A 26788-nucleotide genomic window follows, 5' to 3' on the forward strand; every position below is an offset into this window, starting at 1 on the left:
GATGGAGTCTCGCTGTGTCCACCAGGCTGGAGGGCAATGGCACGATCTCAGCTCACTGCAACCTCTGCCTGCTGGTTCAAGCAATTTTCCTGCCTCAGCCTTCCGAGAAGCTGGGATTACAAGGCCCACCACCATGCCTGGGTAATTTTTCTATTTGTAGTAGAGACAGGGTTTCACCACGCTGACCACACTGGTCTCGAATGCCTGACTTCAGGTTATCCGCCCGCCTTGGCCTCCCAAAGTGCTGGGATGACAGGCATGAGCCACTGTACTCGGCCTCATGTGTATTTAAAAATTTTTTTTTTTTTGTAGACACAAGGACCTCACTGTTGTCCAGGTTGGTCTGGAACCCCTGGGCTCAAGTAATCTTCCCACCTCAGCCTCCTGAGTAGCTGGGACTGCAGGTGAAAGCCACTGTGCCGAGTTAATTTTTGTATTTAATGTAGAGACGAGGTCTTGTTATGTTGCCCAGCCTGGTCTAAAACTGAGCTCAAGCCGTTCTCCTGCCTTGGCCTCCCAAAGTGCTGGGATCACAGGTGGGAGCCAGGGCCCAGCCTTCACGTGTAACTTTTGACTGTTGCCCAGGCTGGAGTGCAGTGACGGGACCTTGGCTCACTGCAACCTCCGCTTCTCGGGTTCAAATATTCTCCCTCAACCTCTCGAGTGGCTGGGATTACAGGTGCCCACCACCACTCACGGCTAATTTTTATAGTTTTGTGGAGATAGGGTTTCACCATATTGGCCAGGATGGTCTCGATCTCCTGACCTCAGGTGATCCACCCGCCTCGGCCTCCCAAAGTTCTGGGACTGTAGGCGTGAGGCACCTTGCCTGGCCCGCACATAATTTTTAAAGCCCTACAACATTTAAATGGGGCGGGGGGGGACCTGGAAACATAACTGTTGGTAACTCAGTCAGATTCATTCAGTAGCTATCCTGAGTGAAATGACGCCAGGGAACCAGTTCATGGTGATTCACTTTGGGGCAGGGCAGTAGAGGTGAGCACACTTGGCAAACACTAACGCCCGGTTAAACAGGAATTTCAAATAAACAACGAATGCTTTCTTTTTTTTTTTTTTTGAGACACGGTTTCACTCTGTCGCCCCAGGCTTGGGTGCAGTAATGCCATCACAGCTCACTGAAGCTTCAACCTTCTGGGCTCAAGTGATCCTCCTGCCTCAGCCTCCTGAGTAGCTGGAACCACAGGCATGTGCCACCACGCCCAGCTAATTTTTTTTTTTTTTTGAGATGTAGTTTCGCTCTTGTTGCCCAGGCTGGAGTGCAATGGTGCAATCTCGGCTCACTGCACCCTCCGCCTCCCAGGTTCAAGTGATTCTCGTGCCTCAGCCTCCCGAATAGCTGGGATTACAGGTGCCCGCCACCACGCCTGGCTAATTTTGTATTTTTAGTAGAGACAGGGTTTCTCCATGTTGTTGAGGCTGGTCTCGAAATCCCGACCCCAGGAGATCTGCCCGCCTCGACCTCCCAAAATGCTGGGATTACAGGCATGAGCCACCGCACCCAGCCACCCGGCTAATTTTTAAGACTTTTGTAGAGATGAGGTCTCGCCATGTTGCCCAGGCTGGTCTTGAACTCCTGGGCTCAAGTGATCCTCCCGCCTGGGTCTCCCACGATGCTGCGACGTGAGCTGCCGCGTCCGGCCTGTCTAGGCATCTTTGCATCTTTTGGTCAGCAGGAGCTACAGAGGGTTCCGGAGGAGGAGACGGTTTAGAGGCAGTGGAGCAGGAGTGGTAGGGAGGACGCAGGCTGGGAATATCTGGGCACCACACAGTCCTGAGCTGAGACGCGGTCCAGTTTCCGTGCTGCCGTATGGCCTCCGTTTCCTCATCTGTAACTCGGGTCCCCAAGGTCCCTGGCTCTTAGGGAGATTCTGAGGACCCCTGGGGGAACCGTGTGGCGATGAGGACCTCGGGAAGCTGGGGGCAGGGACAGCAGAGCTTCGGGGCCACAGGTCTCCTCTTGGCACCCCCATGCCCTGCCCACCTCACTATACTTGCGTGAGGCAGGAGCTCATGACAGCCAGCTTGTGACAGCAGTCTGAGGGACAGACCCCCCCAAACCTACTGACGCAAGCCCACCCCGCTCACGTGGTCAGGAACTTGACAGGACCAGCGGGCGGCCTGTCCCCACTCCACGCGTCCAGGCTTCAACCAGGTCACTTAGAGGCGTCATCACTCACGAGTCAGGCGCTGGGCGACTCTGATCTGCCGGCTCCTGAAGCTGCCCGCGAGCCTGCGCCCCAAAATCCGTGGGCACCCCTCGCCAGCGCTCCCGTCTCCTCTCCAGCCACCCGCCACGGGCCCGCACCCCTCGCCAGCGCTCCCGTCTCCTCTCCAGCCACCCGCCACGGGCCCGCACTCCTCGCCAGCGCTCCCGTCTCCTCTCCACCCACCCGCCACGGGCCCGCACCCCTCGCCAGCACTCCCGTCTCCTCTCCACCCACCCGCCACGGGCCCGCACCCCTCGCCAGTGCTCCTGCACTCTGGTCTCTGCAGAGCCACATGGAAACACCGCAGAGGCACCCAGACAAAAGCCGCCCTGTAGCAGCTGGGCCCCCAACCACCCGCCAGGGCCCACTGTGCTCTGTCCGTCACTCACTTTGGACACCCCTGGCATCTACCAGGTGCCCCGCACATGCTGAGTGACTCGAGGAGATGGAGACCAACACACGCCCCAGCACAAGAGGAGGTTGCAGGAGTGGGGCCGGGGGCTGCCCTCGGGTCTGTCATTTCCCTCAGAGGGTGGCCAGGTGGGCGGTGAGACGGGGCCGCGTGTCCAGCAGAGCTTGGAGTCTGCAGCGGTGGGCAGGCGGGCTTTAAAGTGGGGGTGCCTCGGCCAGGTGATGGGGCGCGTGAGCTCCCGCTTCGCAAGCCAGCACTGGGCACTCACCCCACCCTCGCTGCCTGCCCCGGAGCCGCAGAAAGGAGTCCATCGGCACACAGCAGGGCGCCTCTGTGCCGGGAAGGCCTCTCGCTGCGGGAACGCAGCCTAATTGGAAGAAGTGCTTGCCGGAGGCGGAAGGCGGGACCCCTGGGGACAGTGGCAGAAATGGCAGAAACTTTGGCCCAGGGACTAAGCAGCCTCCAGCAGAGCGCGGCCGGAGAAACACGACAGGGACAGAGCCAGGCAGAGCCAGAGAAACAGCACGCAGACACACACAGACAGTTCACAGAGAAGTGCAGAGATCCCAGAGACATGCAGAGACAGTAGAGATACGCAGACACACCACACAGAGCCAGGCAGATGCCAGAGACACGCAGACATACGGAGACGGTAGACAGACAGGCAGAAACACCACACGGACAGGCAGAGATGCCAGAGATATGTAGAGACAGTACATAGACAGGCAAAGACACCGCACTGACATAGGCAGATGCAGGCCTGGACAAAAGCCACCCTGACGACAGCCCCGTCCCACCCACCCGGCCTGCTGTGTCCTGTCCCCACTGCTCACTTTGGACGCCCGGGCCTGGCATCCACTAGGTGCCCCATAAATACTGATTTAAAGACAGGCCAAGAGGACACAGGCTCCCGGGCACCACACCGAGGTTGTGGGCGGGGCCTGGGCGTTTATTGGGTGCCGCACCGAGGTTGTGGGCGCAGAGGGCGTTTATTGGACCCGCCCTTCTCAGCTGCAGCTTGTCCAGGTTCAGCGCTCTCGGCAGAAGAGGCAAGGAAACCGAGGCAGGCGCCCGAGCCGGGTCACCCCAAGGTCCGCGGGGACCCCCGGCCGTCACAGACGGTCCTCTGGATGCGGATGGTCCAGGGATCGGGGGGTCCCGGGAGGGCGGTATGTGGGCCACGGCCCAGCTGGACAAAGGCAGGGGCTTCCCCAGCAGCTCTGCTGGTCACGCAGGCGTCCGGCCCATGGCCTTCGACAGCCCTGCCAGGTGGGCTGAGGTTAACTGCGTCAAGGAGCGTCCAGGGAGAGCGGTGGCTCTCGCAGCAGCCGGACTCAGGGGTAGCTGAGGGGCACCCGCCACCAGAGCCCGCCGCACAGGCAGTTCTTGATCCAGCGCTGTTCCCACTGCTTCACCGCTGTGGTCCTGTTGGGCGACTTGAGCATGGTGACGCAGCCGCACCTGCGGGGAGGCAGGCGCTGGGCGGGCTCCTACTTCTGGGCGGGCCTCCCTCACGCCTGCTCCCCGTGCTCCCACCTGCCACAGGGCCTCTGCCCACGCTGCTGCACCCACCGGGAAGAACTACTGCTCTCTGAAGTAGCCCCGCCATGCCAAGTTAACTGTTCCACATCCTGGGATCCCGGCTCCAGCACTCCCTCTGGGACACACTCCCCTACCACGCTCGACTGTCTGGAGCCTTGGCTGGAATCAGCTGGGCCATCCCGAGCGGCAGAGCTCTGGGAGTCAGCAGGCTCAGGGCCCCTCACCTGGTGCAGGCCTTGCACTCCTCCGTGGGGCAGGCGCCAAGGTGCAGCCTCCGCAGGTGGTCGATCTTGGGCTGGCCTGGGGCCCTGGCGGGAGAGGGGAGAGCGTGAGGAAGGGCTGGGCACCATGAGGCCAGGTTCCGGCAGGGGCATCTGTCCACAGGTGTGGGTGGAGGGGGTGGCTGGCTTCACACCATCTGCCAGGTGGGCCCAGGTGTCTGTGAACAGTTAGGTGGGAGGTGCAGGACCACCTGAGACAAGCCCAGTAAAGGGTGTGGGACCCCCCACACACGGAGGAGGGTCAGTCTCCCAGATGCCTGGGAAGCCCAAGGCTCAGGGGCCCAGTAAAGGGGACGGGGCCCACACAGGGCACCTGGGAAGCGGAGAAGGTGCTTGCGACCCTCCCATTTGAGACTTTACAGAAGGGGGTATGTGGGGCTTCCACACCACCTCAGCCCAGACCCCCAGCCTGGGGGCACCGGGACCTCTGTACGACAACAGATTCTGGTGGCAAAAGCTGCCCTTGGTGGTGGGTGGGGGGCCTGGGTCTGGGTAGGGGTGAGCTGGCTTATTCTGCTCTCATTAAATATTTGAAATTTTCCCAGTTTACAAGCCTCTGACGTAACTGTCCTCTTTCCATCAAGTCTTTTCCTGAAACCCAAACCCTCGTGCGTGACTCACTAGCAGGACCCTCCCACAGTGAGCATGAGGAAGAGAATGCTGGAGGTCCTGGAGCCAGGCCAGGCCCGGAGCCAGGCTACTGGGGGTTCACTTCATTTTCTTCTTTTTGCTCATCTGTGTTTTCTAAAATTCCAGCCATGAGCCATCAGCGGCTCAGGGGGTTTGGGTGTGCTCCTGGTCAAACGCATGTTGGAAATGGGCTGGGGGTCTGACGGGCCTGGGTTCAAATCTGGACTTGACCGCTTCCTGACCACGTGACCCCAGACGAGTGGGGTGACAAGGTCCCACCCTTTCCAGGCTGAGTTTCCTCACCGTGAAGTGGGTGACAAGGTTCCACCCCACAGGGCTGCTGGGTGGCCGGGGTGAGCTCAGCAGGCTTGGGTTGTCCAAACCCTGCATGTTCCAGAGGAAGGCCAGCCCCGAGCCCTGCAGCTGACCTCGTAACCCCGGGAGAGCCTTCTGGTGAGGTGTTTGTGCTCAGCGGTGCCCTGGGCCATGCTATGGCGTCTCTCTCCATCAATAAGGGGATTGACGGTGAGGCCTCACATCCAGAGAGACCAGAGACTAAGGGCAGAAACTAAGGGCACCCTGCACAGCAAGGCTAGCACACAATCAGTAAAAACCAAGGCAAGGCCGGCGCGGTGGCTCACGCCTGTAACCCCAGCACTTTGGCAGGGCGAGACGGGTAGATCACCTGAGGTCAGGAGTTCAAGACCAGCGTGGCCAACATGGCGAAACCACGTCTCTACCAAAAATACAAAAAATACCTGGGTGTGGTGGTGACGCCTGTAATCCCAGATACTCAGGAGGCTGAGACAGGAGAATCATTTGAACCTGGGAAGCACAGGTTGCAGTGAGCCAAGATGGCACCACTGCACTCCAGCCTGGGCGACAGAGCAAGACCGTCGGGGCGGGGGCAGTGGGGGAAGCGAGAGGGTGAATGGAAGGACTGGGTGCCCGCATGGGTGGTGGTTCATGGAAGAGCAGGGACGCCACTAGGTATGGCGTTAAGGGCACCTGGAAGGAAGCAGCAGTTATGGCCGTGTGGATTCAGGGGCCCTGGGGCAGGACATGGAGGGAGGGAGCTATGTGGATTCGGGGGGCCCTAGGGCAGGACATGGAGGGAGGGAGCTGTGTGGATTCAGGGGTCTTGGGGCAGGACAGGGAGGGAGGGAGCTGTGCAGATTCAGGGGGGCCCTGGGGCAGGACATGGAGGGAGGGAGCTGTGTGGATTGGGGGGCTCTGGGGCAGGACACGGAGGGAGGGAGCTGTGTGGATTCGGGGGGCCTTGGGGCAGGGCATGGAGGGAGGTGTGTTTGGGGACCAATGCAGGGACACACGCACCTTGCAAGGCCATCGAGCTGCAGGGTGGCAGCACTGCCAGGCAGTGTGGGCGCCCGGCCGAACTGCAGACGTAGGGGCTGTTTGGGCTGCAGGCGGCTGACCAGGCCGTCGCTGGCGGGCAGCCAGTCCAGGCTGGGGATAAGCAGCTGGCTGGGCAGCAGGCAGCACTCGTCCACCAGCGCCTCGTCTGGCTCGCTCGCTGGGCCCTCATCGCGACCTGCAGAGAGGGGTGGCCAAGGTCTCGGCAACTCTGCCTGGGGCAACCCTGCCACCCGGGACGCACGGGGAGCCCCTCCAGTTCAGGAGCACCAGGTCGGGGCCCCGGCTCTGTCTGCCTGGCTGGGTGACCCCAGGGTTCTCTCACCCTCTCTGGCCTCAATCATGAGACTCCCTCGTTCACTTAAAAAGTATGTAGGAAGCTGGCCGGGGGCGGTGACTCACGCCTATAATCCCAGCACTTTGGGAGGCCAAGGCAGGTGGATCACGAGGTCAGGAGATGGAGATCATCCTGGCAAACACTGTGAAACCCCGTCTCTACTAAAAATACAGAAAGTTAGCCAGGCGCAGTGGCGGGCGCCTGTAGTCCCAGCTACTCTGGAGGCTGAGGCAGGAGAATGGCGTGAACCTGGAAGGTGGAGCTTGCAGTGAGCCGAGATTGTGCCACTGCGCTCCCGCCCGGGTAACAGAGCAAGACTCCATCTCAAAAAAAGAAAAAAAAAGTATGTGGGAAGCACTGTGCCTTTTCCAGACACTGAGACATAATAACGATCCAACCCACCCTCCTCACATACACACAACCTGACAAGGAGAGACAGCAAATAGGAGCCTGGGAGTGGCTGCCATCCCAATGGCACCCACACTGAGCATGGACCTGTGCTGCGAACCGAGGAAATGGCAGAGATCAAGGCAGAGCCACTGCCACCTGCAGGGGCTTATGTTCTGGCAGGGGGCTCGGACACGGTGTGTTCTGGTAGGAGAGGGGAGCAGAGGGCTTATGTTCTGGCAGGGGGCTCGGACACGGTGCGTTCTGGTAGGGAGAGGGGAGCAGAGGGCTTATGTTCTGGCGGGGAGCTCAGACACGGTGCGTTCCGGTAGGGAGAGGGGAGCAGAGGGCTTATGTTCTGGCAAGGGGCTCGGACACGGTGCGTTCCGGTAGGAGACGGGAGCAGAGGGCTTATGTTCTGGCGGGGGGCTCGGACACGGTGCGTTCCGGTAGGAGAGGGGAGCAGAGAGCTTATATCCTGGCAGGGGGCTCAGACACGGTGTGTTCTGGTAGGGAGAGGGGAGCAGAGAGCTTATGTTCTGGCGGGGGGCTCGGACACGGTGCGTTCTAGTAGGGAGAGGGGAGCAGAGAGCTTATGTTCTGGCGGGGGGCTCGGACACGGTGCGTTCTGGTAGGGAGAGGGGAGCAGAGAGCTTATGTTCTGGCGGGGGGCTCGGACACGGTGCGTTCTGGTAGGGAGAGGGGAGCAGAGGGCTTATGTTCTGGCGGGGGGCTCGGACACGGTATGTTCTGGTAGGGAGAGGGGAGCAGAGGGCTTATGTTCTGGCGGGGGGCTCGGACACGGTATGTTCTGGTAGGGAGAGGGGAGCAGAGGGCTTATGTTCTGGCAGGGGGCTCGGACGCGGTGTGTTCTGGTAGGGAGAGGGGAGCAGAGGGCAGGGGGACTCACAGCAGATCCAGAGCTTGGTGAGCAAGCGGAAGAGCAGGGACATGCTGTCCTGGGTGTCCGAGGTGGCCGTGTACACGGGCAGGCAGCTGGGCTTCAGCAGGCCCCAGATGCGGATGACCACCATCAGCTCCCGAAGCATGCCCAGCGAGGTGCCATCCCGCAGGAAGCTGTGGCCCGGCCTCAGCAGCGAGCCCTGCCGGAAAGAGGCATCGGAGTGGCTGGGCGGCGGGGGGCAGATGGTGACGGGATGAGGTCTCTCGGGTCCGGTGGAACCCCGACCTGGAGGCAATGGACAGGGTCTGGGACGTTTGTGGTGGTCAGGACTGGGGAGCTCCTGGCATGGAGTGGGTGGATGCTGGGGACACTGCTCAGCGCCCTGCAGGGCCCAGGACAGCCCCGTCTGGAGAGCTGTCCCATCCCTGAGCCGCCACAGGACCAAGAAGCGGCTCTGGCTGAGGCCAACGTCCCCACCGGCACATGGAGGAGCAGCCGCCCCCCAACAGCTGAGTGGCCCTGGTGGCTGTACTGGGAGCCGAGAGAACCTGGCAGCCTCAAGTCCCACAAGGAGCAGACAGGGACTTCAAACCGTCCCTGATGGGCGCGGGTGGAGAGACAGAGGCCCCAGGGCAGAATGAAACTTGGGGAGAGAAGTCACGGTTTGGGCAGGACAGAGTGTGTGGGCGGGGGGAGGCTGGAGCCCTGCTCGGGGCACACAGGCCGCATACTTGAAGGTGGGGGTGTGGATGGAGACTTGATGATTTCAAAGCTACCAACTCCCCCCAACCGCCCCCTGCACCGGGAGCTGGGGAGAGTAAAGGGTGGGACCGAGAAGGAGCAGGGTCTGGGAGGCGGGGCTTCGAGAATGGGCAGAAAGTGTGTGGTCAAGGAAGGGTTTTTTGCAGAAGCTTCATGGAGGTGAGGGCTCTGAGGTGGGGCAGCGCTTCAGGACGGGCGGGATAGGAAGTGGAGCTTTGAGAATAGACAGTGTCAGGAGGTGGGGCTCCAAGTAGGGGCGGGGCTGAAGTGGTTTTCAGGGGCAGGGCCTGGGAGGCGGGGCCCAGGGACGGGCAGGGCCAAGGAGGCAGGGCCCAGATGAGGGGCGGGGCCAGGGAGTCAGGGCTCAGATGAGAGGCGGGGCCAGGGAGGCAGGGCCCTGATGAGGGGCGGGGCCAGGGAGTCAGGGCTCAGATGAGAGGCGGGGCCAGGGAGGCAGGGCCCTGATGTGGGGCGGGGCCAGGGAGTCAGGGCCCAGATGAGGGGCGGGGCCAGGGAGGCAGGTCCCTGATGAGGGGCGGGGCCAGGGAGTCAGGGCCCTGATGAGGGGCGGGGCCAGGGAGGCAGGGCCCTGATGAGGGGCGGGGCCTCGGGGAGGGCAGCCTCAGGGGCGAGCGCAGCGCACCTGGTTGGGCAGGCTGGCCAGCAGGTAGAGCACAAAGTCGCCCACCCACTGCAAGAGCTGCTGCAGCGCCTGCAGCGTGTTCATGTCCAGGACAAACTCCTCCGTCTTGAGGTTGATCATGACCTTGTCAATGTCTGCAAGGAGACACGGGTCGGGTCAGCTCGGGCTTCTTGTACACGGTGACCTAACTGCACCCCTCGGTCCTTCGACCTGCACCGAGCGCCCAGCCGCTGCCAGGACACAAGGGGACCCACGGCGGGAAGGAGAAGGGGGCGATGGCGTTGCCAGGGAGGAACCGGGAGCCCACTGCCCGCCCACCTGGGGGCCGCTTCTCTCGGCCTGCAGGCCTTGGCGCGGGCAGGTCCCCATGCCAGGGCCGCCCCTGCTCAGGCCCGGCCCGCTGGTGCACATCTGCCCCTGCTCCGAGGTGAACTCTGTGAACACAGCAGTGTGTCCACACTGCAGCTGCAGCCACGCAGGACCGGCACCTGGCGCCGGTTACACACCCAACAGATGCCTGTTGGATGGTGACTAGGGTGGCCCCACAGAAATAATGACTGTGCACACAGCTCCCAGATACCACGGGCGCCACACGCCCACAGTGAGCTGGGTACTCCAGACAAACGATAACCCTAATTTTTAAATTTTTTGAGACGGAGTCTCACGCCGCCCAGGCTGGAGTACAATGGCACGATCTCAGCTCACTGCAAGCTCTGCCTCCCGGGTTCAAGCAATTCTCCTGCCTCAGCCTCCGGAGTAGCTGGGACTACAGGCGCCTTCCAACGTGCCCTGCTCGTTTTTGTATTTTTACTAGAGATGGGGTTTCACTGTGTTAGCCAGGATGGTCTCGATCTGACCTCTCACCTCATGATCCGCTCACCTCGGCCTCCCAAAGTGCTGGGATTACAGGCCTGAGCCACTGCGCCCGGCAACCCTAATTTTTAAGAGACAACCTGCCAAGCACAGCGGCTCACGCCTATAATCCCAGCGCTTTAGGAGGCCGAGGCGAGTGGGACACCACGTGCTGGGTGAGCTGCTTAGCCTCTCTGCCTCAGTCCCCTTATAGCAAAATGGGAGGAGGAGCAGACCTGCCACACAGGACCCGGGTGCCGGGTCTCGGCCTGGGAGTAGCATCTCAGCCCCCAGGTGGAAGGATCGCTTGAGCTCAGGAGGTCAAGACCAGTCTGGGCATCACAGTGAGACCTTGTCTCTGCGAATAATTAAAAACTGCGTGTGTGGCGCACGCTTGTAATCCCAGCTACTCCAGAGGCTGAGGCGAGAAGATTGCTTGAGCCTGGAAGGCAGAGGCTGCACTGAGCTGTAACTGTGCCACCGTGCTGCAACCTGGATGACACAGTGAGACCCTGTCTCTAAAAGGCTGGGTGTGGTGTAATCCCAGCCTTTAGGCTGTATCCCAGGACTTTAGGAGGCTGAGGCAGGTGGGTCATTTGAGGTCAGGAGTTCGAGACCAGCCTGGCCAACATGGTGAAACCCCATCTCTACTAAAAATACAAAAATCAGCCGGGCGTGGTGGTGCAGGCCTGTAATCCCAGCTACTTGGGAGGCTGAGGCAGGAGAATCACTTGAACCAGGGAGGCGGAGGCTGAGGCTGAGGCTGCAATGAGCTGAGTGTGACACTGCACTCCAGCTAAGACCCTATCTCAAGAGTAAAAACAATAAATAAATTTAAAAAAAAATAGATGAAAAGAGCCTCAAGGCCCTGGGCGCGGGACAGGACCCACCGACGTCAGTGATCTTGGCGCAGATCTCGGTCAGCCGGTCGCCGGGGCTCTTGTCGGGCGTGTTGAGGAAGTGGGGGCGCAGCAGTGACTTCAGGGTGGAGCTGATGGCGATGAGGAAGAGCTTGGTGTGGTAGTCGCACACGCGGGTCACCGTGCAGGGCGACAGCTTGCAGAGCGAGGCCTTCATGGCCAGGATCCGGGTGGAGAGAACCTGGGGGCAGGAAGCCGGGTCACCCCAAAGGGCTGTGGCAGAGGCGCCCGCCAAGGCTCCAGTGGGGAGAAGAGCAGTCCGACCCTGAGCCCAGGTGTTCTGTGAGCTGGGAAAGCTGCTTCACCTCTGCACCTCAGCAACCTCGTGGCAAAACGGGCGCAGAGGACCGGCCACACAGGACCAGGTGCCGGATCTCAGCTGGGAGCAGCTCTGCCCCGGCGGGGGCGTCCTGGTGATGTCTGCAGACATTTCTAGTTCTCACCACTGGGGGTGCCCCTGACAAGTGGAGGCCAGGGAGGCTGCTCAACAGGATGCCCCCCACCCCAGAGGCTGCTCCAGCCCCCGATGTCCGCGGTGCCTGCAGGGAGACCCTGGTCTAGCAGGACAGAATGAATGAGTTGAAGCATTTTGGGAGGCTGAGGTTGGAGGATTCCTGGAGGCTGGGAGTTGCAGAGCCTGTGTAACACACAAGACCTCATCTCTACAAAAAATAGAAATAACTAAAAAACAAAAATGAAACACTTGGCACGCAGTGAGGGCCCAAGGAGGGAGAGAGTGAGGCCTCGCCATCACAAGCCCCGTCACTGGCTACGGATCCCAGCCATGCCGGGGTTTAGCATCACAGCCCCCTGCCTGGATCTCCCATGTCTCTCAGCAGGCTGTGCTGTGAGTGGGATATTTTTCCCATTTTATCTTTGTATTGGTTCTTGGTGGCATAGAGGAACACGACTAAGGTTTAGAGGGCTGGTCCCATATGCAGCTGCCAGATGAGCTCGTTAGATCTGAGGTCTTTCGCAGACACTCTGAGATTGCAGGCGCATGACGACATCACTGCAAGAGACCTTTCTGATGGGCGGGCCTCTCTGTCCCCTCCTCTCCTTCCAACGGCCAGGCCTCCGTGTCCGCCCTCTCCTCTCCTTCCAACGGCCAGGCCTCCGTGTCCGCCCTCTCCTCTCCTTCCAACGGCCAGGCCTCCGTGTCCGCTCTCTCCTCTCCTTCCAACGGCCAGGCCTCCGTGTCCGCCCTCTCCTCTCCTTCCAACGGCCAGGCCTCCGTGTCCGCTCTCTGCTCTTCTTCCAATGGGCGGGTCTCTGTGTGTTCATCTCCTGACTGTGCTAGCTGAGGCCTCACACCACGGGCCTGCCTGGTGTGCACCCTGGAACCCTCTCTCACTCTGAGAGGACGACTTAGAAAGACACCCCCAGACTGGGAACACTGGAGAAGGGAGTCATCCAGGGAGCATCAGGCCTTACCTGTGAGGCTTAACGTGTTACAGAGGAAACTTCCCAAGTGAGGAGGGAAACAAAGTGCTCCTCTGAGGTGCAGCTTTACTGGACGGGCCTCTGGGTGCACACCCCACGCACAGCCCCACCTGCTGCAGGCTACCTGCCCCTCCTGCCCTCCGCCTGCCACAGAGCCCCTGATCTGCCGCAGGGACCCACCACAGCTGCCACAACCCCGTCTGCCGCTGGGACCCCCACGTCTGCCGCGGAGACCTCCACAACTAATGCGGGGACCCCCCTCCCTGCTGCTGGCCCCTCACTGACCACGGGGCCCCTGCCTGCTGCAGGGCCGCCCCCACCTGCCACGGGGCCCCACCTGCCACATGACCTCACCTGCTGCAGGGCAGCGGTCTGGCGCGTGTACTCCTCATGCAGCTTCTCCACCAGGCTCTGCACCATGCTGGGCTGCACGTGCAGCAGGATGTCCCACCAGTCATAGCCGGTTACCATGCAGTACTCCAGCAGGAAAAGCAGGTGCCGCAGTGCCAGTCCCACCTCCAACGGGTGGCCCATGGAGGGCGAGAGGCGGAGCACGCTCAGCTGCCAGAGACAGAGCCCAGGGAGAGCCGGGTGAGACGTGGGGCTGCAACCTCAGCCGGGAGGGGCATGGGGCCCTGGGGCTGAGGTGCGTGTTGTCGGGGGCGGGGAAGGGACCTGCAGCTCCTCTCCAGGTGGCTCTGGGCCCACCCTGGAAGCAATGAGGCAAGCGAGGCCCTTTATTGAGCCTACTTTGAAGGCTCCAGATGGACCCATGGGCCAGTGGACCGGTGGGCCAGCCATGCTTGTGGGCCTGTATGTGCACGCCCCCATGTGCCGGCCCGTGTGCGTGCATGTGTCTGTACTGCCTGCACCTTTCTGTCAGGGTCATGGACAACGCCTCTGGGAACAGGGAAGGAAAACTTCCCGAGCCCTGACTGCGCTGGACGCGGAGCCAGGCTTACACTCGTCTCCTTTAACTGAGGAGTCCACCTCGTGAAAGGCGGTCCTCTCAACAGCTCCTAGCTAGGAAGCTCCTAATATGCGCTGTGAGCCACCCCAGTGACCTCGCTCATCGAGATGAACCCATGGCACAGACGAGGCAGCCCAGGCAGGGGCTGGCGAGGGGCTTGCACCTGCAGTCCCTTCCCCAGGGGGGCACCTCCCTCCGGCACCCCATCAGTCCCAGCCCCACACACACAAGCAGCTCACCTTCCCCTGGTTGTCAATGCCCACGAGGGCCAGTGAGGTCCAGGAGAGCTGCATGGCCTTAAAGTGGACGGCAGGGCCTGCGGTGCGGGGGCGCTTGATGGCCGGCTCGTCCACGGGCCTCGGGGTTGCGGAGCTGTAGAAGACGGCCATGGTCTGCAGTGAGAGCCGATGCACGATGTGGACGCTGCCGTCGTGGAAGGCCAAGGCCAGCCCTGCGGGGCATGGGCACTCCTTAGGCATGGGCAGGGCCCTGGACACGCCCACCTGGGGAGGGCCGCCTGCTCTGCAGCGTGTGGAGAGCCAAGGCTGCCCATTTAGGAGATGAGCCCTCCCCGGCATCCAGTACCCGTGCCCCCAGCTGCTCCTTCTTCAGTTACAAAGCCCCTGAGCACCAGGGGAGCAGGAGTCAGCAGCCTTGGCCACACTGCTCCCAGCCCCTCACAGCCGGGGCCATGTCCTTGCTGACGTACCACTCAAGGAGCACAGGGGACGAGGGCGCTACAGGTGGGGGACCAAGGGGTGGGGGACCAAGGGGTGGGGCTCCTGGCATCCCAAAGAGAGGCATCTTAGGGTGGTGGGCTGGGGCTGTCAGTCACACTGGGGTCTGCCTCTGTACGAAGGCCAGGGGGAGGTGGGGTCCAGAGCCCAAAGCTCATGGAAAAGAGGACACAAAAGGAGTCGCTGCAGTAGAGAGGCTGGAAAATGGAGCATAAACCGAGGGCTTTGGAGCACAGAACCGCATCCCCTGAACCTCTCTGCAGGCTCCGAGAACAGTCCTGAACCCTGAGCGGGTTTTGATCAACGCTCTTTCCAGGGAACCAGGGGAGAATGGGAGCTGGGGGAAGGGAGGGACCTGAGCTAGAGCGGACTTGTCCCCACTTCACAGCTGAGCAAACAGGGTCAGCACTGAAGAGCGCACAGACTCACTCAGGGGCATGGACGCCACGGTTTGAGCTCAGGACCCACATTACAGCTGCTGCAGCGCGGAGAGGAGAGGAGCAGCCTACCCGGAAAGGAGTTCCGCCCCCAAGTTCCCCCTGCTCCCTTGTTGATTTGCTCCCTTTACAAATTAAAGAGCACTGAATCTGTCTGCCAGCCTCACAGATCCCGAAAGATGACGTCTGCCTCCTAATCGGGAACCCATCAGAGCCCAGGAGGCCGAGCTCCCACGGCCCCGCGGCCTGGGCTCAGGGCCCACCTCCCCCCAATGAGCTCCCACGGCCCCGCGGCCTGGGCTCAGGGCCCGCCTCCCGTGGTGTGAGCTCCCACGGCCCCGCGGCCTGCGCTCAGGGCCCACCTCCCCCGCTGTGAGTTCCCGCGACCCCGTGGCCTGCGCTCAGGGCCCACCTCCCCCGGTGTGAGCTGAGGCCGAGTGGCTGCCGCTGGCTCCACCGTACCGAGGCCAGGGTAGAACTGCGTGTCGCTGGCCACCTTGAGGTCGGTGTTGGTGAGCGAGATGGGCAGCTTGGGCAGCGCCACGGCCGACACACGGTCCAGATCGTTGGTGGCCGACAGGATCCGCCATTTGAGAATCGTGGGCTGTTTGTCGCCAACTGAAAAAGCAGGGGCAGGAAAACAGGAAGGTAACGGAGTGAAGACAGGCTGAGGAGCAGCCGCAGGAGCCCAGCAGGACCCGGCTTGCAACCGCCCAGGGCCCCTCCCGGGTCTCTCTTTTTTTTATTTTTATTTTTATTTTTTTTGTATTTTTTTTTTTTTTTAGTAGATACGGGGTTTCACGTGTTAGCCAGGATGGTCTCGATCTCCTGACCTCGTGATCCACCCACCTCGGCCTCCCAAAGTGCTGGGATTACAGGCTTGAGCCACCGCGCCCGGCCCCCTCCCGGGTCTCACGCAGCCCCGCTCCCACGCCCGGAAGACGAGGCCCGGCCAATCCGAGCGCTCCGTGCCTCGGCCACTGATTGGTTCCGGGACGGGCACGTGACCCACGGCGGGCCAACGGGATGCGGCCCCGGGATTTCGTGGACACCTGTGGGGTGGCGCCGTCTCGCCCCCTCGCTGGAGCGGACAGTGGGGAGACGACGCCCCCCCAGACCTGCGGCCATGCAAACCCTAACACTCTGTCGGCCTCAGTCAGCTGAGCTGGGACTTCCATCCCTCCTCAACTACAGTTCCAGGCTCCCCACACAGTAAAGCCACGCGGGACGGTCGCACCCCCAGATCTGCTGCCTGGCAGCCTGTGTGTGAAGACGCGGCTCCTCCCAGCAGGGCGGAGGCTTCTGCTACCATCTCGGGCCGAGTGTGACACGGCCGGGCACCTGGGCTCACGCCTGCCGTCCCAGCACTTTGGGAAGCCAAGGCCAGAGGATGGCTTGAGCCCAGGAGTTCAAGACCAGCCTGGGCAACACAGCAAGACCCCATCTCTACAAAAAGTACAACAAACGTTAGCTGGGTGTGGTGGTGCACGCCTGCGCGTGCCTGTAGTCCCAGCAACTCAGGAGGCTGAGGCAGGAGGATTGCTCGAGCCCAGGAGGATGAGGCTGCAGTGGGCGGAGATCAAGCCACTGCATTCCAGCCTGGGCTACATAGGGAGAGCCCAAGTCAAAAACAAAACAACAACAACAAAAAACGGAGACCCAGAGAGCATGTGCGGGGGGTCCTGCTCTTGCTGCTTGTGGGACACTGAGGGCAGCCAGAGCCGGCCTGCTGGGGCATGTGGGGCCAGTGGACGGGCCACGCCACCTCGGCTGCTGACCGCAGACACAGGAACCAGGACGGAGCAGCTGAGGCAGCCCAGCCACAGAACCAGAGCGGGGCTGCTGGTCTGAGCTGCTCGGTTTGGGGCTGGCTTGTTACTTGGCTGAAGCCGACGACCACACGGCTGCTCTGTGCCACCCGCGTCATGAGGTCTCTGCTCTGGACAGGGTATCACAGTCACAGAGCCTTGGCCTCCTGCAAACCTGTACAGGGGTCCCATGAGCAGCCTTCCCCTGGGGAAACTGAGGCCCAGAGAGTGGCTGAGATGTCCGGAGGGCACACAGTGGTCAGGGTGGCTGGCCCTGTGGAACTGAGCCTCTCACAGGAAAGACAGGGTTAGCACTGAGTGAAGCAGCTGCCATGATGAGCACACGCCCAGCTGGTGCCCGGGGCGCCCTCACAGCCCGATTTACGTCCCCTCCTCCATCCAACTGACGGCTGCGGTCAGCATTTCTTTTTTTTTTTGTTTGTTTTTTTTTTGAGACGGAGTCTCGCTCTGTCGCCCAGGCTGGAGTGCAGTGGCGCGATCTCGGCTCACTGCAAGCTCCGCCTCCCGGGTTCACGCCATTCTCCTGCCTCAGCCTCCCGAGTAGCTGGGACTACAGGCGCCCACAACCGCGCCCGGCTAATTTTTTGTATTTTTAGTAGAGACGGGGTTTCACCGTTGTCTCAATCTCCTGACCTTGTGATCCGCCCGCCTCGGCCTCCCAAAGTGCTGGGATTACAGGCGTGAGCCACCGCGCCCGGCTGCGGTCAGCATTTCTAAATGACAGGGGACTTGAAGCAGGGGGAGGTTAAGCTGCTAAGTGCGGACGTGGGGCAGTGGGTGAAGAGCTGGGTGCCGCAGGGACTGAAGCCTGGCATGGTGGGCACGGGGGGTGGTGGGGGAAGAGATGGGTGTGGCAGGGACTGTGTCTCAGTGGCCCCCAGCTGCAGGGACGTGAGACCCAAGAAAGGCTGTGGCGTGCGTGTGAGACGTGGCTCTTAGGGACGAGTAGGAGCTGGGCCAGCAGGTGAGGACGGCTGCAGGAGACGAGGAGGAGCGTTGGAGCCCGGGACTACCCGGTGGTCTGGTTGTGGGCAGACGGTGGACACAGATGTGCCCAGCGGGGGTACCAGGCAGTGAAGCTGAGGGTCCTTGCAGCCCTGCCTGCCACGCGGTGTGGCGCCAGGTGCTGCCATAGGAACCAGCGCAGCTCAAACTGCAGGGTGACTCACCACAAGGCCCGGGGGAAGGAACGAGGCCTGGGGGAAGGAACGGCAGTGGCCCTCTTCAGCTGCCTGGTGACTCACGACGAGGCCCGGGGGAAGGAACGGGCAGCCGCCCTCTTCACCTTTACCGCCCCTGTGGCCACAATGGGCAGTTGACGTAAACACCTGCAGGCCCCAGGAGCCATCGGGGCCTCTCGACACGGGCTCATTAGTGGCTTCTGAGGAGCACCAGCCCACACGTCCGGCCACTCCAGGGTCCATTAGCGCTCATCGGCAAATGCCTGGGCTCTTGTCTGCCAGGAAAACACCTCCCTTCTCCAGGGCGGAGGCTGGCCTGAAAACCGGGCCCGCAGCCGCCGAGGCTCTGAACACCAAGTGGCTGTTCTGGCCACAGTCATGGCAGGCGGGCGTCCCTGCTTCGCTCCAGCCCCAGATTTTGTACCGGAGGTGGGGGTGACGGGCTTGGCTCCGTGGGTGCAGGGGCCCATCGGGCAGATAGAGATGGGAATGGGGGCCCCAGAAGAGGCTGCTGGGGAGGTGGGTGGGGGCGGGGGTGGGGTGAGGGGCGTGTTCTCAGCAGCCTCAGCTGACCCGCTGAGCCGTGGCTTCCTCTCCCTGAACCAGCTTCTGGAGGATTCCGTGCACTGCCCCCGCCCGGTCTGGCCTGTGCCCTGCTGCCTGACGGCCCCACCCACAGACCCACACTCCACAGCCGCCTGCACGCCTGCAGCCCCTCACGGTGTCCCTGCTGGGTGAGCTCGGGCGAGCAACGCCGCCTCTGAGCCCCGGCTCCGCGTAGGATGGTGGCAGCCGCTGTGGCGGGAGTGGAAGGATGGAAGAGTCTACACGCCTAACACACTCAGAAGGCCGGCAGGCATGGGGGTCACGCCCCAGATCCTAGCACTACTGGAGGTCAAAGGGGTGGGGTTCAGGACCACCCTGGGTGACAGAGCGAGACCCGCCTCCAAATTAAAACCAGCTGCCCCCAAGGGCAGGCCCAGGGCCTCCCGCAGCCGGCCGGAGACTCACCCACGGGGGAGATCTGCTGGAAGATGTTGTTCACGGGAAGCCCCTCCTTGCGCAGGGACCAACATTCCACGATGCTGCTGGTCTGGCTGGACGCGCACAAAAGCACCTACGGGGGAGGTGGGGGTGAGGGCAGACCCGGCACTGCTGTGCTGGCCACGCGACCAGAGCCTGAGCCATGGGACCCTGGGGCCACGCCTGCCCCTCGAGGCCCTCCTGGATTCCAGCCCAGGCCTGCCTGTCCCCAGAGCCCAACGTCCATTCACAGGAACCCAGATGTCCCCGGATGGTGCCCCCCACAGGGAGAGCAACGGGACAGGGAACCGAGTCGGGGGCTTCTAGGAGTTTGGGGCGTTACTGATTCCGAATTACAACGGAAATCCAGGCGACCTGGTGTGGTCGGCTGGACAGTGGTCCCCAGGACATCCCATCCTCAGCTCTAGGACCTGTGGCTGGGCCACCTCTCACACAGAAGGAACCTGTGGGTGGGATTTGGTTCAGGACGCTGAGACGGGAGAGCATGTTGGGGGGGTCCAGGGGCCCCATTGTCTTCACAGAGTCCTCACGAGAGGATGTGGGAGGGCGAGATTCAGAGAGAGACAGGAAGAGGCTGTGCTGTGGCCGTGAACGGGAGGAAGGGGCCCCGAGCCGAGGGACTGGGCGCCCCCAGATGCTGGGAAAGGTAGGAAATGGGTTCTCCCCTGGAGCCCCCAGGAGGGACCGGCCCTGCCCACACCTTGGTTTAGCCCACGGCCCCTGTGGGTCTCCACCTCCAGGACCCTGAGAAGCAGCGTTCCATTCCAAGCCTGCCAGCCTGCGTGACAGCCCGTGTCCGCTCACCTGCTCCGACATGTCCCGGGCCAGGAACTTGAGATGGGTGATGGCGGGGAACTTGTCCTTGCGGTTCAGGTCGGTGGTGCAACGCATGAACAGGGAGGGCAGGATCTCCGTGTCGATGCGGCACTTCTCGCTCACCACGCTCACGCACACCTTGTAGAACTGCACGGGCGACGCGCTGCTGCCGTCTGCCGTGGCCACCACGATGTTGCCGCCGCCTGTGAAGGCGATGTCCGCCAGGGCCACACGGCCGCGCAGCCGGCACAGGCTCTCGGTGGACGTCAGCACCTGCCCGCTGGGCTTCAGCAGGGACACGGTGACCAGGCCGCTGACCGTCACTGCGATCCAGCCCTCCATAGGCTTGCCGCCGAACAGCGTGAGCGACGGTGAGAACTTCACTCGGGAGAACTTCTCCCCGAAGCTGGAGGCGCCTGACTGTGGAGAAGGGAGGGAGGAGGGGCCGCTCAGGCTCACGGGGGTTCCCTCTGTGACCCCGAGAAACACTCACACAGAAGAACCACGCAGAAGCCAGGGGAGTGTGCACCTGGGTTCAGATCCTGACTCGGCCACCTGAGCCGTGTGGGATGTGGTCCCCTCCGACCCTCCGTCTCCTCATCTGAAAGGTGGAAGGAATGGCACCTTTGCTTTGGAGGACAGTGGGGAGGATTAAATGGTGAACGTGTGTGCAATAGGAGTCACCTCCTCTTTCTGTAAAGGGACCAATACCGGCATGCTCGGTTCTGGGAGCCAGGTGGTCCCTGTTGCAATGACTTGACTCTGGCTCTGCCATGCGGCACACAAGCAGCCGGACAGCTGGTGCCAACGTGCCCCACTCACAAACCCAGGTGGGGTCTGTGTGGCTCTGGGCCGCACCGTGCAGACCTGAGTTGCAGCACTCAGGAAATGGTGTGTAAGCACCAGCAGCTGCTGTGGGCACTATTTGGTTTCAAATCAAATTTGTCAAGTTATTATTTACATACAAAAACATCCACCCTTCTTTCAACAAGAGTCTTTTAAGAGATGGGGTCTCGGCCGGGGAGGTGGCTCATACCTGTAATCCCAGCACTTTGGGAGGCTGAGGTGGGTGGATCCCCTGAGGTCAGGAGTTCAAGACCAGCCTGGCCAACATAGTGAAACCCTGTCGCTACTAAAAAATACAAAAAAATTAGCTGGGCATGGTGGTGGGTGCCTGTAATCCCAGCTAGTCAGGAGGCTGAGGCAGGAGAATCGTTTGAATCCAGGAGATGGAGATTGCAATGAGCCGAGATCGCACCATTGCACTCTGGCCTGGGCAACAAGAGCGAAACTCTGTCTTAAAAACAAAAAACAAAACAAAACAAAACAAAACAAAAAAACAAGAAAAATGTCGCTATGTTGTGAAAAGATGCGAGGAAGAGAAAAGTGTGTATCATACTTATCATACAGATCCACTCTAGGTTACAAGTTTAAAAAAAACACTTTTTATAGCAAGAAGCAGGTCCAGAAGTCCAGGCAGTGAGCCAGGCCTGGCGGTCAGTGGTTGCTGTGGCGACGAGGGAAGCATCTGGTGTCCGCACCGCACACGTCTGTGTGGGTCGCAGGCCAGCCTGTTCGACGGTATTTTAAAGGAGCACATGTGCCTGTTATTAATATAATTAAAAAACAAAAATTTGGCTGGGTGCAGTGGCTCACGCCAGTAATCCCAGCACTTTGTGAGGCTGAGGCGGGTGGATCACGAGGTCAGGAGTTCGAGACCAGCCTGGCCAAGATGGTGAAACCCCATCTCTACTAAAAATACAAAAATTAGCCGGGCATGGTGGTGGGCACCAGTAATTGCAGCTACTTGGGAGGCTGAGGCAGGAGAATCGCTTGAACCCGGGAGGTGGAGGTTGCAGTGAGCCGAGATCACGCCACTGCACTCCAGCCTGGGTGACAGAGCAAGACTCTGTCTCAAAAAAAAAAAGAAAAAAAAAAGAATAAAATGTATTTGGTTATTTTAAAAAGCGAGGCTCTGACTCAGGCCACAGCGGGGATGCACCTTGAGGACGTCACACTCAGTGAGAGACGCCAGACACAGAAGGCCACGCAGTGTGTGGTCCTGTTTATATGAAAAGTCCAGGACAGGCAGGTCCACAGACAGCTGGGTCCTGGGGGCTGGGGTGGGGGATGGATCGGGGTGATGCAGGATGGGGACCAGGTTTCCTTTTGGGGTGATGAGAATGGTCTGAAGCTGGGCACAGTGACTCATGCCTGTCATCCCAGCACTTTGGGAGGCAGAGGCAGGCGGAGCACCTGAGGTCAGGAGTTCAAGACCACCCTGACCAACATGGAGAAACCCCATCTCTACTAAAAATACAAAAAATTAGCCAGGTGTGGTGGCGCACGCCTGTAATCCCAGCTACTTGGGAGGCTGAGGCAGGAGAATCGCCGGAGCCCAGGAGGGAGAGGCTGCAGCGAGCCAAGATCGCACCACTACACTCCAGCCTGGTCACAGAGCAAGACCCTGTCTCAAAAAACAAACAAGATAAAGGTCTGGCCGGGCACAGGGATTCATACCTCTAATCCCAGCACTTTGGGAGGCTGAGGCAAACAGATCACCTGAGGTCAGAAGTTCGAGACCAGCCTGGCCAACATGGTGAAACCCCATCTCTACTAAAAAAACACAAAAATTAGCCAGGCGTGGTAGGTGCCTATAATCCCAGTTACTCAGGAAGCTGAGGCAGGAGAATCGCTTGAACCCAGGAGGCAGAGGTTGCAGTGAGCCAAAATCACACCACTGTACTCCAGCCTGGGGGATAGAGTGAAACTCAGTCTCAAAAAAACAAACAAACAAACAAACAAAGGATAAAGGTCTGAGGTTAGCTGTGGTGGTGGCTGCACAGCACGGTGAGTTACACGAAGCCTCTGGACCGTGTGGGCTGTGCACTCTCAGTGGGTTAGTTCTGTGGTCTGTGAACTCTATCCCAATAAAACTGTTACCAAAAACAGGAAACACAGACAAACGGGACAGCAGGATGAGGAGTACGCCCTGGAGGGCCCCCGTGGCATGAAGCGGGTGCTGTGTGCACTGCAGCCATGCGGTGACAACGGCGGTCCCTGGGGAGAGACTCAGGAAGGGACGAGAGAAAAGATCTGGTCCACTGCATCCCTCCAGGAGGGCCTCCTAGTTCCTGCAAGAGCCCCAGCGCAAGCAGACGCAGAGGCACGCACCGGGGTGGCTGTGGGGCCTTTGCCAGGAACGTCACCGAGACCCCGCCGTCAGTGAGGACACTGACACACGGAGGTGTGGAGTCAGAGCCTGAACCCAGGTGCCCCCCGCCAACCCTGGCCGTGTCTACTCTGAACTGTGGGGCTGAATCACAGGGCGCAGAGAGAGGGACTCCGGGATGTTACTAAATCGGAGGGTGGGCTGCATTCGGAAGACAGCGGCCACCAGTGATACAAGCAGCTAGCTGAGGACAGCAGCCTCCAGTGAAAGAGACGACTCACTGAGAACGGCCATCCTCAGTTGAAGGAGGAGCCCCCTGAAAACACAGGTGCTAATGACAGCCTGACTGCAGGTGGGAGCCAAGTGCAAGGTTCAAAAAACCAGGGGATGCTGCTGATGGAGAGGTGACGGGCCGGTGGGTGGCTGGGCGGGGTAACATCTCATCCATCTCATCCGCCTCACCTGCTCACTCGGGCGGGACACTCACCTTCTCCACGTGCAGGGCCAGCTTCACACCGTTGTGCAGCCAGGACAGGGCCACAATGGGGTCCCCCTCCACCAGGCTGCCCACCGAGCTCTCCCAGCTATTGGCCAGGTGGTCCGCCATGCTCCAGCACTTGATCTGCCCGTCGGCGTCTGCTGACAGGAGCCGGGAGCCTGAGGGCAAGAAGCCATCATTGGGAACCTTCCGGGGATGGGCAGAGCGCCCGGGGGAGCCAGCCCGGTGGAGAGGTCTCGGCCCAGGTAGGGCAGAGCGGCAGGTGGCATGAGGCGCACTCCAGAGACGCCCTGAGACACCCTGAACAAGAATGATTCAGGGCACTGCGGGAAGAGCAGCACCCGCAAAGCCGCAGACCAGGGGCTCCAGACCCAGCGCCGGACTCCAGACTGACTGGGGAACACGGGCCCCCTGCTCCGGGATCCGGGTCGCCGCCCCCAGCCACGTGGGACCGGGGCCTCACCTGACTGATCCCACTCCAGGCAGGTGATGGCCTCGCGGTGGTCTGAGGGGATGGAGTGCAGGTCCCAGGGGTGCTCCGTGTCCAGGATGTGGATCATACGGGTCAGATCTGTGGGGACGGGACATGGTCAGCACGGCCTGGTGCCATGGCCTGGAGGCGAGGACGATGACCCCGGGCAGGCTCCAGGGAAGCCAGTGCGTGTCCCACCCCGGGGAGGTCACAGAGCTGCCGTCAGTCGGGTCGACAGCTCAGGGAACGGGCTGTCCCCCCACAGGAACTGAGCAGGCCCGTGAGGCGCCATGACCGCGTCTTTAAAACCAGATTAGAAGAAAATGACCCCAAAACATGAACAGTGGGAGTCTCTCCACAGCAGGTAATGGGGGCCTTTTATCGCCCTGATTTGATTCCAGTTTTCTGTGGTTTTCTAATTTTCTCTAATGACCACCTATTATGAGTGCCTATTACTCGAACAATGGAGAGAAGATGGGCATAGCCACCACGTACCTTTCAAAAACCAAACAGTGACACATGCTGTCTGGAAAACTGGGGCACGTGTCTCCAACAAGCCTCCGTCAACCACCGCCCCAGCCCGACTCGATCCCACACACGGGGCGATCTCATGTCTCCCGGCCCCAGGTTTGGGGAGCACTGAATCCACCCTCTGTACCCCAGAAGGCTGAGGCTCTCACCCAAGTTACAGAGGAGGGCTGGGGAAGAGTGAGGGGAGGCCTGAGAGACCGAGTCCCCGCATGGCAGCGTGCCGGGCACCTGGGGAACAGGGCAGGACACCGTGCGGCCGGGAGGGGAAGCGGGTGGCGGGGGGGACACACCCTGGTCGTCGCTGCGCAGGTCCATGGTGAAGGCGATGAGATTTCGGCAAGACCAGGCGCAGGCCAGGGGCACCGACGGGCAGTGGGTGCTCTTGGACCATTTCTCCCACTCACAGACGTAGGCCAAGTCCATCATCCCACCTGCCGCTGGCCGCCGCAAGTCACACATGAGGGCAGTCACCAGCTCCTGCGGGAGGGAGGTGTGGCGGGTCAGCTATGTTGGCTGAGCACCCAGGGCATGCCAGGCCGGAAGTGGGTAAACGATGGAGGCCTGCGGTGGAGGGAACGGCCGATGCAAAGGCCCAGAGGCGAGACAGAGCCTGGGCGTTCCCGGCTGTCCATGGGGCTGGGGCCGAGGGGGAACGTGGAGGTCAGGGCCAGTCCTGGGCTGGTGGGCTTCTACCCTCAGCAAGGTGGGAGCCCGGGAGGGCTGGGACCTATTTGGGTTTCACCAGGACCCCTCTGGCTGTCTGGGGAAGGGACCATGGGGGCCAAGGGCACAGCTGACAGATGCGGCAGAGGGTCTGCACTGGCCCAGGTGAGTGATGATGGGGGCGGCAGGCGGACCCTGGGTCTCTCCCGAAGGAAGAACCCACAGACAGGCAAGCAGTAGGGTGGTTCCCTGTGGCCAAGGCGGGGCAGGCGTGCTGGGGCTAAGGGGCTTGCTGAGTGTGACAGGGAATGCCTGTGGCCGAGGCGGGGGCTGAGTGTGACACGGAACAGAGGGAGCATTTCCTCGGGGTTTTCTAAGCACCTGACATCTGGACAGGCTGTTTTGCTTCAGAGGCAAAAGCCCAGTGAGACTGGAATGACCACCAGCCCCATTTTCCTCAAGCCCTAACTCCAGCCCCCTACTTCTTCAGGGTCTGCCCCAGACCCCCAAGGATCCGCCGCAAGCCCCTAAAAGTCTTTCAGCCCCGCCGCTGATACTCTTTGCTTCCCACACTTCAATTCACCCCTTGAGCCTACGGCCTCACCCGAAATTCTCTGGCTTCACCGTAGGGGTCCCATGTACTCTTCAGGTCCAGCCTCCAATGCCCTTAGCTCTCCAGGCCTCACCCCTAAGACTCCCCAGTCCCCAGGCTCCACTCCGGGGACCCCATGTACTCTCCAGGTCCTTCCCCTACCGCCTCCAAACACCAGGCTTCATCCTAGGGACCCGTAGCCTCTCCCGGCCCCGCCCCCATAACCCCAAATCTCCGGGTTCCACCCTAGGGACCCCAGAACCTCTCCAGGTCCTGCCCCTATAACCCCAACTACCAGGTTTCATCCCAGGGACGCCTCAGCCTCTCCAGGAACCGCCCCTATAACCCCCGATCTCCAGAGACCCTATACCCTCTCCAGACCCCTATAAATCCGCAGTCCCCAGTCTCCACCCCAGGGACCCTATTCCCTCTCCAGGCCCCGTACCGATAACCCCCAGTCTCCAGGCCCTGCCTCTACAGTCCCCAGGCTCCACCCCAGGGACACTATTCCCTCTCCAGGCCCCCCCCCACAATCCAACCAAGCGCCTTCAACCCCGCCCCAAACTCTCCTTAGGCCCCGCCCCGACCCCCGCCCCGCGGGCCTCAGGCCTCCCGCGAGTTTCCGCCGCAAACCCGGAGCCCCGGGCCGCCTACCCAGCAGCCTTTGCTCCCGGCCACGCCCCCTGACCCCGCAGGGCCCGCCACGCCCGCGCCGCGTTCCCTGAGGTCCAGTGACACGGTAAGGGGTCCGTCCGCCCTCGCCGGGCCCCCGCAGCCCTGCACTCACCTGGCCGGCCCGTGCACCAAGCCCAGCGGGCGTCCGCTATGCGAACTTCCCTAGCGCCTCGGCTCCGGCGCGGCCATCTTCCCCGGCACCAACCAGTCGCCTGAGTCGCGCCGCCGCCTCCCAAAGACTTCTGGGAGGGCGGTGCGGCTCAGGCTCCGCCCCGCTTCCGGGTATATTTGCATACGAGCATTTCCAGTAATTGCCAGCAGCCACTGTAGCTATATTTGGTAGAATAACGAGCACTTTCTCAACTCCAGTTAATAACTGCGTTAGTTGCGTGACACATTGGACTAATACAAATAGAGGTTGAATCTCTAGAGCAGTGGAGACAAGTCGCCGTATG

At 61.2% G+C, this 26788-nt stretch overlaps 1 protein-coding gene across 2 annotated transcripts; it reads right to left on the minus strand.

Annotated features, from left to right (window-relative positions):
- Positions 1-3533: 3533 nt before the first annotated feature.
- Positions 3534-26581, minus strand: LOC105486406 (mediator complex subunit 16). 2 transcript variants are annotated; one of them, XM_011749291.2, is made up of 15 exons: positions 26446-26581; positions 24694-24880; positions 23864-23971; positions 23389-23558; positions 19718-20149; positions 18881-18986; positions 15322-15477; positions 13925-14136; positions 13070-13276; positions 11243-11453; positions 9501-9634; positions 8102-8294; positions 6429-6645; positions 4407-4490; positions 3534-4101 (listed from the first exon to the last, which is right to left on the minus strand). In XM_011749291.2, the coding sequence occupies exons 2-15, from the start codon at positions 24860-24862 to the stop codon at positions 3975-3977; spliced, it is 2526 nt and encodes an 841-aa protein (XP_011747593.1). In that variant the 5' UTR covers positions 24863-24880; positions 26446-26581; the 3' UTR covers positions 3534-3974. The 2 variants fall into 2 exon arrangements, with proteins under 2 accessions (XP_011747593.1, XP_011747596.1); XM_011749294.3 differs by lacking the exon at positions 26446-26581 and adding an exon at positions 25671-26123.
- Positions 26582-26788: the final 207 nt, after the last annotated feature.

The sequence above is a fragment of the Macaca nemestrina genome, chromosome 20 (genome assembly GCF_043159975.1).
Source record: "Macaca nemestrina isolate mMacNem1 chromosome 20, mMacNem.hap1, whole genome shotgun sequence".
In the NCBI taxonomy this organism is placed as follows: Eukaryota; Metazoa; Chordata; class Mammalia; order Primates; family Cercopithecidae; genus Macaca; species Macaca nemestrina.

What these genes read in the sequence shown, in the direction of transcription:
- LOC105486406 (XM_011749291.2), bottom strand. Translation starts at nt 24,862, where the DNA reads ATGTGTGACTTGCGGCGGCCAGCGGCAGGTGGGATGATGGACTTGGCC. An exon ending in TGGCCCTGCACGTGGAGAAG is followed by an intron (nt 20,150 to 23,388) that starts GTGAGTGTCCCG and finishes CCTTCTCCACAG; the next exon opens with TCAGGCGCCTCCAGCTTCGG. An exon ending in AGACCGCTGCCCTGCAGCAG is followed by an intron (nt 11,454 to 13,069) that starts GTGAGGTCATGT and finishes TCCTGCCCCCAG; the next exon opens with GTTCTCTCCACCCGGATCCT.